Source organism: Embiotoca jacksoni, unplaced genomic scaffold (genome assembly GCF_022577435.1).
Source record: "Embiotoca jacksoni isolate LCO1_2020_lvr unplaced genomic scaffold, fEmbJac1.0.p SCAF_55, whole genome shotgun sequence".
Taxonomy (NCBI): Eukaryota; Metazoa; Chordata; class Actinopteri; family Embiotocidae; genus Embiotoca; species Embiotoca jacksoni.
This window is the reverse complement of record NW_027185409.1, coordinates 728,012-743,818: the sequence shown is the minus strand read 5'-3', so window position 1 is coordinate 743,818 and position 15,807 is coordinate 728,012. Positions and strand designations below refer to the sequence as shown.

Below are 15,807 nucleotides of genomic sequence, written 5' to 3'. Positions count from 1 at the left end.
ATTGCTTTCTGTATTAGTTTCATTCATTTTCTAACTGTGAACGGTAGCTCATGTAACATTTGAATAATTTGTAGCACTCAAGATAATCACATGAAAAAATAATAAGCTGCAAGACTACTATTTATTGCAGCCTATTCTGGATAGAGAAAGAGAATATGAGATAAACATAATATAATGCTTCCTACCAGATCTTTTCTAAAGCCCCTCTGAGACTGAAACCATTTAAACATTTGATTTTCCGTAACACTTTCAGACAAAAATCTTGCAGAAATGTAATCGGTAGAAAGCAAACGAGTCAGTTCACATGCAATAAAAATAACACTTGTGAGGCCCAGCATAGAGCCAAACATCTGAGCGAGCCAGCTTTGATATTTCTCTATCACAGGTTGAAGGAGTTCATCAGATGCGATAAAGTATCCCCTGAAAAGATTTAAGCACTTATTAGATGCACACACAGTTAAATGTGCAATAAAGCATCATTATTGATGTATTGGGAGTGTCAAAATATTTTTCTTCATACTCCAAATTACAGCATCTTGTTTATGATTGAGTGATCATTTAATGGGGACATTTTAAGTGCTCGTCGCATACTACTGCTGCCTGTGACATTTAAAAATGATATTGCTCCATACTGGGAATGGAGTTGACATTCAGAGAGCAGTAGTGTGAACAGTCCAAAAATAAACATTAAGCTGTGTCTGCAGAATCAGTTTGAATGTTAATAGAGTGACATATAAGTGTGAATGCCACGGGCATATCTCTTAAGCTTAATCACAATTCATTATTGTACAAAACGGTATCACACAGTTGTATATTATTCTATTACTATTTATGTATTTATACAGACTTGCGTCTTACGTCTTCCAATTATTTTATTGAAGTATTTGCTCCAATTGGTATATTTTTAATCAATCTAATTAAACAATCTGTAAGAGTTAAAAAACATATGTATTTTTACTGTAACTGCCTATCTCAGCAAAACGATTCGTCAAAAGACCTCAAATGAAAGTGGCCCATCTTAAGTAAGGATTATCTCAAATTCATGGTCTGCATTTGCTGACGGAAACTTGAAACATAAGATGCGACAAATGCTGAACTCATGTAACCATCAGCTGTCGTCCCAAACCATATTTGGAATGTGTCCTGTATTTAACTTCTGCTTTGTAAGCACATACAGTCAATGCAAGGATTCCAATTCAAGCTTGTGAGTGTGGTAGAAGCCTGTGTCGCTTGTGTTTCTGGGGAAATTACCTACGTTGATGTTTTTAGACTACAGAAGCCCACATATAACGTATATCACAATAATTAACTAAACCTTTATTATTTTTAATCCAACTATTTTTCCCAAATAGCAAAGGATATGCATGTGCAAAAACTTTAACTGCTTTTACACACGTTATTTTTAATTACATGATTTTTAAGTCATTGCAACACTTACTCTCTCTAAAAGGCTTCTAAAGAAATCACTTTAAAGTATATAGTGCTGCAAATATATTGTTTTGTAAGTCCATTTCCTGTTTCTAGGAACTCTAAATTTATATTCATTGAGAATGATATTGCTATCAATAGACATAAATAATCCTCCACCTCAAGTGCAGTCAGTCAACAGGTGGCAGAAATTGAAGATCTAAGGGACGCTCTAAATAGACTGTGACAGCAAAGTGATCGAGCCAGCTGGTGATGCAAGTGAATATGATTGACTTCTGGACTCTTGAAAACATTTATTCACTGAATCAAATAGTATGCCCTCACTGGGCATGTGGGAATACAAGTGACTGAATCTTACTACCAGGGAGAACCAAAGTGTTTTGAGTACAAAGAAGCTTCAGAGCTGTAAATGACCGTGTGCAAGAAGCAAGGAGTGCAGGAAAGACTATCATGGACTGGTATGAATATGATGATATTTGAAAGGAAACACACCTGAAGACAAAGGAGAACCTGGAAGTTGCTGCAAAGGACCTGCAGCACTGCCTGGATGAGACTGAGGAGTAAAAAGTGACAACACTTATATTCAGAAACTGATGAATGTTTTTTGGTTTGGTTTGCAAAGTTGAGATTTACAACAAATGTGGAGTAGCAGATGCCAATAAAGTTCTCTGCAAATATGAAAGGAATTTTGAGTAACTTTCTTTCTGTATACACTTTAAAATTCAATAAACAGACAAATATCAAACCCAGTTACCAGGAAAACATAAAAATGTGCAAATTTAGTCCACACCTCAATCTAAAGCAAAAAAAGTCCAAAACACACCAATGATTAATTATGAGACTAACTACAACCTCTTTGAACCGTGAGCTTTACTTTGCACTCAGGTTATCTGCCCTGAAACTGAGAAAAGTGGATTTGGACACAACCTAAATGCACTTGAACCACGCGCTTTAGACCCTGGACTTCGATCGTTAAAATTGAGCCCTACTTGCCTTGACAGCTTTGGGTTATGAGAAATATGGGACCTAATAGGTGGACGAGAAAAGGTTGAGAAATCCTGGCCAACCAACATCGTAAAATGAACAGAGAAAGTAGGGCAAGTGAGAACAGCCCACTTGGTTGGCGAGGGCTGGTTTTGATCATTTATTGATTTGCATCTCCGAAGGAAAAAAAGCTGTTCGGAGCAGGTAGGAGGACTTTTAAGGGGTTTCAGAATTTATTTTGCAGAGGAGAAAATTGTAGAAGTACAGCGAGGTAAGAGAAATATTTTTCAAATGCGGAATGGCGGCACGTTAATGAAACGCTACAGATTATATCGCGCAGGGATGATGTTTGTGGTTGATCTCATTTGAGATGCTCCCTTCTCTTACTCAACGCAATTAAAAGCCAGAAATGAAAGTGATTGCAGTGTGAAGATATTTGGGGAAGTTTCCCAAATCAATCCGAAGCTAAGACTCTTAGATAAAAAAATTTAGGCTAAGTCAAGAGGTCTCTGAGAGGATTCGAAGAATCCTTGTGAATATGGCCCCTGATTATTAATGTCTGAGGTATTGGTGCTAGAGGAGCGTGTTCCCAATATGCAAACATTTTGGGGTGTCCAAGCATCATAGCCAGATCTTACCTGGTGTTACTGCTGTCAGATGTTTCTTTCTGTTAAGAGGGAGTTGTTCCTTCCCTCTGTTGGAGGTTTTTCTTCCTGACAGAGGAGAATTTTTCCCTCCGAGCTTATGTGGGAATTGTTGAATTGTTGGGTTTCTCTGTATAATGTTGTAAAGTTCTGTTTCTAAAGGACTTTAATGTGTAAAGTGCCATGAAAGAACCTGTGTTGTGATTTGGCGCTATATAAATAAATAAAATTGAATTGAATTGAATTGAATTGAATTGAATTGAATTGAATTGAATTGAATTGAATTGAATTGAAAACTGCACTCCACCACTCAAATACACACCAGTAGGCTACAATGTCAACATTCAACCATTTAACTTGCGCATATTTGTGGAGCAGGATGGCAGCTGTAGTCAACTTGGATTGCTGACAGCAACAATGGATTCCAACAATGACCTTGACCTTGACCAATGACCTTGAGACAGAAAAAAAAGAAGTCTAAGTATAACACATTCATAAGAAGTTCACTATCACTCAAAGCATTCCTGCAGTATAATCCACCGTTCAATGTATTCATTATTTTGACATAGTATGTATTATATCATAGTATAGTTCAGTATAGTATAGTTCAGGGTGGCACGGTGGTGCAGTGGTTAGCATTGTCGCCTCACAGCAAAAAGGTTCCAGGTTCAAATCCGGTCCTGGGCCTTTCTGTGCGGAGTTTGCATGTTCTCCCTGTGCTTGCGTGGGTTCTCTCCGGGTTCTCCGGCTTCCTCCCATCATCCAAAAAAACATACACCTCAGGTCAGGTTACCTGGCGCAGCGCTAGTGGCAGCCTGCTGCAGCAGCTCCCCCCTGAGAGCCCCCCTGCTGTAGTGAAGAAATTTCCCCTCTGGGATTAATAAAGTGAAATAAATAAAAAATAAAATATAGCATGGCACACCAATTATTAGTCTTTGCTTTCAGTTACTATTCACAGTGTAGCAAGTAAAGAAAAACAAAAATATTATTCAAACAACATTTCGAAAAATAAAGGGTGACCCTCCCAAAGTCTGTGGGGTAAAGCTGAAATGTTTGAAATACGGTAAATGTTGCTCTGATTTTCACCTATAATAAATGATTATCCGATTAAGCTTCCATCTGTTCTTGTAGAGTTACACATGATGTTCATCTTTTTAAACGAATATGTTTTGAATCCAAGATATCTTAATGTGTTATCTACTATATAATCCAGGATATCCACTAGTTGGAGCACATCAATCAAATTGAGAATTTGGCAGCTGGTAAGTGACTAATCTCGCCCACACTGGCATTTTCCTGGAGCTTCTAAACTGCTCTAAGAATATTTTTTTTTGCCACATTCTGTGTTTAAGTATAAGAATCATAAATTATTGTTAGTTTTCCATCTTGCTCTATTCGGCACATCAGTAGGACATGTTTTGGAATACTTGAAGAGAATGTGTCAACAATAAAATAAAACAAAAAACTTTTGTTTAGCTGTGTACTAAAATTGAAGCATATGTATTCCTTTATCTGTGTAAGACATAGACAACTGAAGAATAAATTCTCTGCAAGTCTGCATTTATATATATGCAATTATAAGTAATGCAAAAACTAAAATTGTTCTTGTGAACTCCTGCCCCTTTCTATTCCTTTCATTTGGGTTGATGTGTTACCTTGAATTGTGTTTGCAAATAAGACATTTGTTTTTTCAAAACAGTTATCATCTTGTCAAAAACTGTTTTAGGGAAATAAAAAAGGCCTTTCTGATTGAAATCAATTATATACGATTCATGGACCAGTGCCACATGTTTCGATTGGCTGTCTGGTCCAAATGATATCCATACCACCTTTGGCCTATCTCCCAGATTAACTTTTGCTGAGTAGGTCGGCTGGATTAAATATAAGGAGTCCAACACGAGACAGGAATATGTGGTGGAGCATCCGGGAAGACTCCTGCTTGTGGTAGGCTCATCCTGTGTCTATGTTAGAAGTTTAATCTCGTCATTATTTGTGACATTACTCTAATGCATTAATCAATGAGTTATATTAACAAATCTGTGCTTTCAAACTTTCTTTAAAAACTGAAAATATGTTGTTTGTTTTCAACAGGATTTTGGAATAGAAAAATACTTTTGGCAGAAAAAGGGCCAGGTATGAACAACTTTACAATATTTAAAGTTTTACTATAATTCATAAGAAACACTTAAAATTTTTGTTGATTTACTTTTGTAAAACTAAATAATGTTAATATTATGCATTGACTCGAGGGAGTAATTTTGAATGGGAAGAAGTCAAGTAACTTGTGATGATGGACATGTATTAACTTGTCTGGACATATGTTCATTAGATACCAGAACCCAGTTATTCTGGGCTGTTCAGTTCCATGATCTGAAGACAGTAGTTTTAATACATTTAACCAAGATAACACTTATTTGTTACAACCTCACAGACATAAACCACCACCAGGGATGTTTCTAGTAAATAACATGATATGGAAATTTCTGTTGGTAAAAAATGTCTAAGATTGTTATTCTTTGACTTGCTTCACAGACATAAACCGGCACCATGAGTACAGACGCTGAGATGGCCTATTATGGCAAGGCTGCCATTTACCTCCGGAAGCCTGAGAAGGAGAGGATTGAGGCTCAAAACAAACCCTTTGATGCCAAGAGCGCATGCTACGTGGTTGATGTCAAAGAACTCTACGTAAAGGGAACAATCATCAAGAAAGATGGTAGCAAAGTCACTGTCCAAACCCTGGACACTAAGGAGGTTGGTATCATGAATGTCAGACTCAACTTGGGGTTAAATGTGTTAAATCTGTTCTCATTGTGACCGATGTTGTGTTGCAGGAGAGGACAGTTAAAGAAGAGGACGTCACTCCAATGAACCCTCCCAAGTACGACAAAATTGAGGACATGGCCATGATGACCCATCTCAATGAAGCCTCTGTGCTGTACAATCTCAAAGAGCGTTATGCAGCATGGATGATCTACGTAAGACAACCTGCCCGATGAGCAAAGACGAATATTGAAAATGACTTTCGCTGCAGGAAATGTAAATTGTCATTAATTTTGACATTCTATAATAACTTTTAGACCTACTCTGGGTTGTTCTGCGCAACTGTGAACCCCTACAAGTGGCTTCCAGTGTACGACTCTGAAGTTGTCAATGCCTACAGAGGCAAGAAGCGTATGGAGGCTCCACCCCACATCTTCTCAGTCTCTGACAACGCTTATCAGTTCATGCTTACTGGTATGTTCAAAACACTAAGAAATTTGTTAATATATGAAGTGATTTTTAAAGACATACATTGTACATTTTTCTGATTCTCATTTTAACAGATAGGGAGAATCAGTCTGTCCTGATTACGTAAGTATCACATTTGGTGTCTTCGTTCAATGTAATTAAATATGTTGATCAAAATCTTACAAGTCTCTTTCTATACCCAGTGGAGAATCTGGTGCCGGAAAGACTGTGAACACAAAGCGTGTCATCCAGTACTTTGCCACCATCTCAGTTGGTGGAGACAAGAAGAAGGAAATCACTAACAAGATGGGGGGGGTATGTTATGATGATAAGAATTATGAAATTTTTGAAAATATTTCCCGGAGAAAAGTCCTTTCTGACATATTTTTGAAATGTGGATTATAGGGTTCCCTGGAGGATCAGATTATTGCAGCCAATCCTCTGCTGGAGGCTTATGGTAATGCCAAAACTGTTAGGAATGACAACTCCTCTCGTTTCGTAAGTATGGAGCCGTTTCTAAAAGAGAGAACTTTTGTTACACATTGCTCATGTAGCTACTTTAACAATTCACTTGTTCCAAACAGGGTAAATTCATCCGAATCCATTTCGGCACGACTGGCAAACTGGCTAGTGCTGATATTGAGACTTGTAAGTGACAAATTATCAATGTGAATACATATGACTCAGTCTGAAGGTGGGGCAAATTGTGACTTGAGTGTTTTATGAATGAAATATGCAGATCTGCTGGAGAAGTCTAGAGTGACATTCCAGCTTCCCGATGAGAGAGGCTACCACATCTTCTACCAGATGATGACTGCCCACAAGCCTGAGCTGATTGGTAGGCAGACTGAGTTGTTGCACAATGTTAACCTTATCACAGTTTTCATATTAAACATCAAACATATTGATCATTTCTCCCTTTCTTGATTTTCAGACTTGTGTCTCATCACAACAAATCCCTACGACTTCCCCATGTGCAGTATGGGTCAGATCACTGTGGCCAGCATTGATGACAAAGTTGAGCTGGAAGCTACTGATGTGAGTGATCAGAACTCAAATCTCAGTTAAATTGTGTGTTTAAGAAGTGACTGAAATTGCTTTTCAAAAGTGTTCTCTGATGTGACTGTAATTCACATGGATACCTCTTTTGAATAGAACGCTATTGATATCCTGGGCTTCAGTAATGAGGAGAAAATGAGCATCTACAAGATGACTGGTGCTGTTCTTCACCATGGTAACATGAAGTTCAAGCAGAAGCAGCGTGAGGAGCAGGCTGAGCCTGATGGCACAGAGGGTGAGTACTCAGTGTGATATCAAACTGCAGTACAACAGTACTGAAGTTCTTAATCAGACTGGTTTCTGTTCATTGTGATGGATGATCACTGTCACATACTACAAGTAATAACTCTAAATTACTATTTTCAGAGGCTGACAAGGTTGCTTATTTGTTGGGCCTAAACTCCGCTGACATGCTGAAGGCTATGTGCTATCCCAGAGTGAAGGTCGGAAATGAGCTTGTCACCAAGGGACAGACTGTACCTCAGGTAATCATGAGTTATATTATACTTTTGTTAGTTCCAGTGACATAACGTAGAACAAAGATTGTTTGAGAAAAGAAATGACAGTGTTCAGTTCATTGATACTTTAAATCAGTTTTGCACTGAATGTTGATATTAATCATGTTCTTGTTTTTATTTAGGTCATGAACTCTGTGCCTGCCCTGGCCAAGTCCATCTATGAAAAGATGTTCTTGTGGATGGTCATCCGTATCAACCAGATGTTGGACACTAAGCAGCAGAGGAACTACTTCATTGGTGTCCTGGATATTGCTGGCTTTGAAATCTTTGATGTAAGGTTCTCACTCAACAATATAGCTGTGGATACTTTCATGACTTCATGTTTATTATTGCCTACAAGAGATAATGCTAATTTATTGACCAATCACAGTACAACAGCATGGAGCAGCTGTGCATCAACTTCACCAATGAGAAACTGCAACAGTTCTTCAACCACCATATGTTCGTTCTGGAGCAAGAGGAGTACAAGAAGGAGGGTATCATCTGGGAATTCATTGACTTCGGCATGGACTTGGCTGCCTGCATTGAGCTGATTGAGAAGGTACACACCCAGTTCATGATTGTGTTGTATGTAATTGTTCTTATGATAGAAGACTGTCATTTCACATCATATCTCTTTCCCCTTTCATAAAGCCCATGGGTATCTTCTCCATCCTTGAAGAGGAGTGCATGTTCCCCAAGGCCTCTGACACTTCCTTCAAGAACAAGCTGTATGACCAGCATCTTGGCAAAAACAAAGCATTTGAGAAGCCAAAGCCCGTCAAGGGAAAGGCTGAGGCCCACTTCTCCCTTGTGCACTACGCTGGTACTGTGGACTACAACGTCACTGGCTGGCTGGACAAAAACAAGGACCCACTGAATGAGTCTGTTATTCAGCTGTACCAGAAGTCTCCAGTTAAACTGCTGGCTTTACTTTATCCCCCCGTTGTTGAAGGTAATAGGTTTGATAAAGTGAACTCAAATATATTTTTGTGTGTTAATACACACTCTTGTTTGTCTAACAAAGTTTCCATTTAAAATCTCCTGAAAAACAGAGACCGGTGGTGCAAAGAAGGGAGGCAAGAAGAAGGGTGGTTCTATGCAGACTGTGTCTTCACAGTTCAGGGTGAGGTTTCAAGAATGTTAAAAGATACTTATTTTCACATTAGTTATGATTCATGACAAATGTTCATCACTCTGTACCTACAGGAGAACTTGGGCAAGCTGATGACCAACTTGAGGAGCACCCATCCTCACTTTGTGCGTTGCTTGATTCCCAATGAGTCCAAGACTCCAGGTATCAGAACATGATCTTAATCATTTCTGAGGAGTGGTTTATTTTATGGTTTTTTTCACTATGTATTCACAGTAATAAATAACTAATTTCAATTCTTAAGGTCTGATGGAGAACTTCCTGGTCATCCACCAGCTGAGGTGTAATGGTGTGCTGGAGGGTATTAGAATTTGCAGAAAAGGTTTCCCCAGCAGAATCCTCTATGCTGACTTCAAACAGAGGTAAAATATATGTTTACATCTAAATTTTGATGTAAACTATGATAAGAAAATGCTCACACTAATCATTTACTCTTTCATAATAGATACAAGGTACTGAATGCCAGTGTCATCCCTGAGGGCCAGTTCATTGACAACAAGAAGGCTGCAGAGAAGCTGCTGGGATCAATTGATGTTCCTCATGATGAGTACAGATTCGGAACAACCAAGGTAAGAACCCTGAGTTCCTTGTATTGTCTTATTATGTGTAATTGACAAGGAGGTTGACTTTCTTCTCCTGTTTGGTTGTTTATCAGTAAATTTGTAGGATATCTGAAAAGTCACTTTCTTGAATTGAGTGCAAATGTAAACCTTGTACAAGTTGGTTGTTAAGTTCAACTTCACGCTGTAATCATCCTTTTTTTATCTTCTGTTATTATTAAGGTGTTCTTCAAGGCTGGTCTGCTGGGTACCCTTGAGGAGATGAGAGATGAAAAGCTGGCAGCTCTGGTCACAATGACTCAGGCTCTCGCCCGTGGCTACGTCATGAGAAAGGAATTTGTCAAGATGATGGAGAGGAGGCATGTTGAAAAAAGAAAATTCTGAAAACACAAGTTAGGAATAAAAAAGAAAAACTTTTGTCTATAACAGAAACTTCTTGTCCACAGGGAGGCCATCTATACCATCCAGTACAATATCCGCTCATTCATGAATGTCAAACATTGGCCATGGATGAAGGTGTACTACAAGATCAAGCCTCTCCTGAAGAGTGCTGAAACTGAGAAAGAGTTACAGCAGATGAAGGAGAACTATGATAAGATGAAAACCGACTTGGCTACTGCTTTGGCCAAGAAGAAGGAACTTGAGGAGAAGATGGTTTCTCTTCTGCAGGAGAAGAACGATCTGCAGCTGCAAGTAGCATCTGTAAGTAGATGTCAAGAGAAAACTGTGCCATTTTATTTTGTGTCGATGAAATGTTAATGTATTAACATCCTTTTCTAATGTAAACTAGGAAGGGGAGAATCTGTGTGATGCTGAGGAGAGATGTGAGGGACTTATCAAGAGCAAGATCCAGCTGGAGGCCAAACTCAAAGAGACAACTGAGAGACTGGAAGATGAAGAGGAAATCAATGCCGAGCTTACTGCCAAGAAGAGAAAGCTGGAGGATGAATGCTCTGAGCTCAAGAAGGACATTGATGATCTGGAGCTTACCTTGGCCAAAGTGGAAAAGGAGAAGCATGCCACTGAGAACAAAGTCTGTACATTTGAATACACCTGGCAAATCAAATACAATCCAACAATTCTGTATTCATGAAATAATTCAATCTTTCTCGTAAATGTTCTTTCTTGCAAATGTAGGTGAAGAACCTGACGGAGGAGATGGCCTCTCAGGATGAGAGCATTGCCAAGCTGACCAAGGAGAAGAAAGCCCTTCAGGAGGCTCATCAGCAGACTCTTGATGACCTGCAGGCTGAGGAAGACAAAGTCAACACTCTGACCAAGGCCAAGACCAAGCTGGAGCAGCAAGTCGATGATGTAAGTTTCAAAACTTACTTCGATTGGCAAACAAGATTCTCTTCTGATACTACTGATACTAACAAGCCGATATCAATGTGCAGCTTGAGGGTTCCCTGGAGCAAGAGAAGAAGCTTCGTATGGACCTTGAGAGAGCCAAGAGAAAGCTGGAGGGTGATCTGAAACTGGCCCAGGAATCCATCATGGATCTTGAGAACGACAAGCAGCAGTCTGACGAGAAAATTAAGAAGTAACTAAGTGACACCATTGTGTTTCTACACATCTTCTCTTTGCATGGATGAACTCTTACTATGCACGTTATTATTCTTACAGGAAGGACTTCGAAGTCAGCCAGCTCCTGAGCAAGATTGAGGATGAGCAGTCCATGGGCGCTCAGCTTCAGAAGAAGATCAAGGAGCTCCAGGTAACTTGTACATTGTGTCACGTATTACATTCTTCCATAAATTTTCAACTTTGTTATTTGAATTTGAAACTTTACTGAAAGACAACATATCTACACCTAACAGGCCCGCATTGAGGAGCTGGAAGAGGAGATTGAGGCTGAGCGCGCTGCTCGTGCCAAGGTTGAGAAGCAGAGAGCTGACCTGTCCAGGGAACTTGAGGAGATCAGTGAGAGGCTGGAGGAGGCCGGTGGTGCCACTGCTGCTCAGATTGAGATGAACAAGAAGCGTGAGGCTGAGTTCCAGAAGGTCCGTCGTGACCTGGAGGAGTCTACTCTGCAGCATGAAGCCACTGCTGCTGCTCTGCGCAAGAAGCAGGCTGACAGCGTTGCTGAGCTGGGAGAGCAGATCGACAACCTGCAGCGTGTCAAGCAGAAGCTTGAGAAGGAAAAGAGCGAGTACAAGATGGAGATTGATGACCTCTCCAGCAACATGGAGGCAGTTGCCAAAGCAAAGGTACCCAATTCATTCAATTCTATTTTAATACCTAAATTACAATAAAACACTAATTCATATTCATAAAATCTTATCATTGATTTCATTTCTCTTTTCCTCATTAGGGAAATCTTGAAAAGATGTGCCGTACTCTTGAGGACCAACTTAGTGAACTGAAGACCAAGAATGATGAAAATGTCCGTCAGATCAATGACTTGAGTGGCCAGAAAGCACGTCTCCTGACAGAAAATGGTAAGTACAAGACAGCGATTACCCGCAGTGCTATTAAGTTTGACCGAGAAACTAAACACAAACAAATTTTTGTTGACCATTTTCACAAAAGGTGAGTTTGGCCGTCAAGTAGAGGAGAAGGAAGGCCTTGTGTCCCAGCTGACCAGAGGCAAACAGGCCTTCACACAACAGATTGAGGAGCTGAAGAGACAGACCGAGGAGGAAGTTAAGGTAAGAAAACATTGGGTTATGTGTGCATTGGTATCATTTGTTATCAATTTAGAATTTTCAGCGTTACATTTTATGTCGTATACCAGGCCAAGAACGCTCTTGCCCATGGACTGCAATCAGCCCGTCATGACTGTGATCTGCTGAGGGAACAGTTTGAGGAGGAGCAGGAGGCCAAGGCTGAGCTGCAGCGTGGAATGTCCAAGGCCAACAGCGAGGTGGCTCAGTGGAGAGCAAAATACGAAACTGATGCTATCCAGCGTACTGAGGAGCTTGAGGAGGCCAAGTGAGTAACATTCAAGCAATGAAATGGCTAGAACTTCAGCATTATAGCGTAGTTTGACTAAAAAATTGTCGTTCTTGCATCAAAATATTTAAAACAATTTAACTCGTTATTCTTCTTAACTTGTTAAAAATATCAGGGAAAATGGTACACATTTGTAGTTTGTATAACAGATAAATCTGACTTTTTATTTTTAAAGGAAAAAGCTGGCTCAGCGTCTTCAGGAGGCTGAGGAACAGATTGAGGCTGTGAACTCCAAGTGTGCCTCTCTGGAGAAGACCAAACAGAGACTCCAGAGTGAAGTGGAGGACCTCATGATTGATGTGGAGAGAGCTAACGGGCTGGCCGCCAACCTGGACAAGAAGCAGAGGAACTTTGACAAGGTAACATCTTCACTTTGGGCGACCAAGACATGAACTCGGAAAAATCATTTTCACTGTGTGGATATATAACTCAACTGTAAAATTGTGGTTTTCAGGTGTTGGCAGAGTGGAAGCAGAAGTTTGAGGAGGGTCAGGCCGAGCTTGAGGGAGCTCAGAAGGAGGCTCGTTCTCTTGGAACTGAACTCTTCAAGATGAAGAACTCTTACGAGGAGTCCCTGGATCATCTTGAGACCATGAAGCGTGAAAACAAGAACCTGCAACGTGAGTTCCTGCTCGATTGTGCCCTCATATCGTGTTATTCATGTTTTACATTCAAGACTAACCAATATTAAACATCTCTCTTCAGAGGAGATCTCTGATCTGACTGAACAGATTGGTGAGACTGGTAAGAGCATCCACGAGCTGGAGAAGTCCAAGAAGCAGGTGGAGACAGAGAAGTCTGAGATCCAGACAGCTCTTGAGGAGGCTGAGGTAAATCTTTGTCTCGATAGAAATCCTCTGAAAAGAAGTTTACAGTCTTAAAAATATATTATAAATGGTACTAAAGCAGAGATGAATACTGTATTCCTCGATATCATTAGGGAACTCTGGAGCATGAGGAGTCTAAGATCCTGCGTGTCCAGCTGGAGCTCAACCAGATCAAGGGTGAGGTCGACAGGAAGCTGGCAGAGAAGGATGAAGAGATGGAGCAGATCAAGAGGAACAGCCAGAGGGTGACTGACTCAATGCAGAGCACTCTGGACTCTGAGGTCAGGAGCAGGAACGATGCCCTGAGAATCAAGAAGAAGATGGAGGGAGACCTGAATGAGATGGAGATTCAGCTGAGTCATGCCAATCGCCAGGCTGCTGAGTCCCAGAAGCAGCTGAGGAATGTGCAGGCACAGTTAAAGGTATACGACACATAGAGCCGTTGCTTGGAGCTTGACAATAGTCAAGGTAGCTACGTTGTGATATTTAACCTTTGTTTGTTTTCTCTAGGATGCTCAACTGCACCTTGATGATGCCGTCAGAGGTCAGGAAGACCTCAAGGAACAGGCTGCTATGGTGGACCGCAGGAACGGTCTCATGGTTGCTGAAATTGAGGAACTCAGAGCTGCTCTGGAACAGACAGAGAGAAGTCGCAAAGTCGCTGAGCAGGAGCTGGTGGATGCCAGTGAGCGTGTTGGACTTCTGCACTCTCAGGTGAACATTTGTTGAAACATTTCTACACAATCTACACAAACCTAAACTATGACGATGGTAAGAAATAACTCATTTTTAATCTTTCAGAACACAAGCCTTATCAACACCAAGAAGAAGCTCGAGAGTGACCTGGTTCAGGTCCAGAGTGAAGTCGATGACACTGTTCAGGAAGCCAGGAATGCAGAGGACAAAGCCAAGAAGGCCATCACTGATGTACGTTTCAATTTCATGTGTTCATTATAATACCCAGACTGAACTTGTTCTCATCACATTTCTAACTGAAATGTTATGTTACTATGCTATTCTAGGCTGCTATGATGGCTGAGGAGCTGAAGAAGGAGCAGGACACCAGTGCTCACCTGGAGAGGATGAAGAAGAACCTGGAGGTCACTGTTAAGGACCTGCAGCACCGCCTGGATGAGGCTGAGAATCTGGCCATGAAGGGTGGCAAGAAGCAGCTCCAGAAACTTGAGAGCAGGGTATGATAACAATGACAGGATTTCTCGCCGTTGGTTAAATGTATGGAAACATGCAAGATCCCCAGATTCTAAATAATGTATGAATGTTTCTGGTTCTCTGAAGGTTCGTGAGCTGGAGACAGAGGTTGAGGGTGAGCAGAGACGTGGTGCTGATGCTGTTAAGGGTGTCCGCAAGTATGAGAGGAGAGTGAAGGAGCTCACCTATCAGGTACAGCCACAATAACAACTTGCATAGTATAATTCAAAACAATATTATACTTACTATTACATGAAAACACATACCGATATCTTTCTATTCCAGACTGAGGAGGACAAGAAGAACGTCAACAGGCTGCAGGATCTGGTTGACAAGCTGCAGCTCAAGGTGAAGGCCTACAAGAGGCAGGCTGAGGAAGCGGTAAGGACAACATTTACATCTTCAACACTAAAAACGGAATATTATGTGATTTATTATTTTCACAAACAAGACCTTGGTGGACTTTTAAAATGTGAATGTTTTTATGACTTTCCAGGAGGAGCAGGCCAATGTTCATCTGTCCAAGTGCAGGAAGGTCCAGCATGAGCTGGAGGAGGCTGAGGAGCGTGCTGACATTGCAGAGTCCCAGGTCAACAAGATAAGAGCAAAGAGCCGTGACTCTGGCAAGGTAAATATAATTTAGACATTAGAAACTCCCCCAAAAATATTACCGTCATTTCCTTGAGCTTCATAAAATTGAAATCAGACAAACCTTAATACGTATGCAGAATATAATGTTTATGGACGCTTGTATATAGTGTATGTACTTATTGTACTTCATTCATTCTTTTTACAGGGCAAAGAAGCAGCTGAGTAAAGCAGTCCAGATGATGTTGCATTTCTAATCATATAATATGATGTGAAACACACCACAATAAACTATTCTTTGATCATAATTTGCTGTCTGTGATATTTTGACTTCATTGTGCTCTGAAAAAAGACAAAAATGAGACACATTAACAAAATGTTAAGGAAATCTTGACTGAAGAATGCTGCATACTATTTTTGATGTACATGCATTTTAAAGTCAACAGCGCTCAAATATATGTATGTCATAGAACAATTTGATTTGATTATGATGAAGGTTTGGGACTTTAGGGTCCATCAGGAAAAGTTGGAAAACCTTGTTGAGGAGGGAAAAAAGGGTTTCACCAATTTGTGTAATCATAATTTAAAAAACAAACACCATCATTAACAAAGGAATTGGTGCAACATAGTTTAATTTAAGATTAGCTCTCATTTAGAAGCTTTCATGGCCAA

The 15,807-nt window shown here is 40.3% G+C and overlaps 1 protein-coding gene across 1 annotated transcript; it reads left to right on the top strand.

The window, feature by feature from the left end:
- The first annotated feature begins 5,603 nt into the window (after window positions 1-5,603).
- Window positions 5,604-15,443, top strand: LOC138212408 (myosin heavy chain, fast skeletal muscle-like). Its single transcript, XM_069172768.1, has 39 exons — window positions 5,604-5,810; window positions 5,891-6,034; window positions 6,137-6,293; window positions 6,383-6,410; window positions 6,491-6,602; window positions 6,693-6,785; window positions 6,872-6,935; window positions 7,027-7,125; window positions 7,222-7,325; window positions 7,443-7,581; window positions 7,713-7,831; window positions 7,987-8,136; window positions 8,235-8,405; window positions 8,498-8,798; window positions 8,899-8,969; window positions 9,053-9,140; window positions 9,241-9,358; window positions 9,442-9,565; window positions 9,779-9,915; window positions 10,003-10,258; window positions 10,347-10,589; window positions 10,694-10,870; window positions 10,954-11,099; window positions 11,183-11,273; window positions 11,377-11,766; window positions 11,871-11,997; window positions 12,089-12,207; window positions 12,294-12,490; window positions 12,687-12,870; window positions 12,966-13,131; window positions 13,217-13,341; window positions 13,452-13,760; window positions 13,849-14,052; window positions 14,140-14,265; window positions 14,361-14,531; window positions 14,635-14,739; window positions 14,833-14,928; window positions 15,044-15,175; window positions 15,344-15,443. The coding sequence occupies exons 1-39, from the start codon at window positions 5,604-5,606 to the stop codon at window positions 15,362-15,364; spliced, it is 5,811 nt and encodes a 1,936-aa protein (XP_069028869.1). The 3' UTR covers window positions 15,365-15,443.
- The last annotated feature ends 364 nt before the right edge of the window (window positions 15,444-15,807 follow it).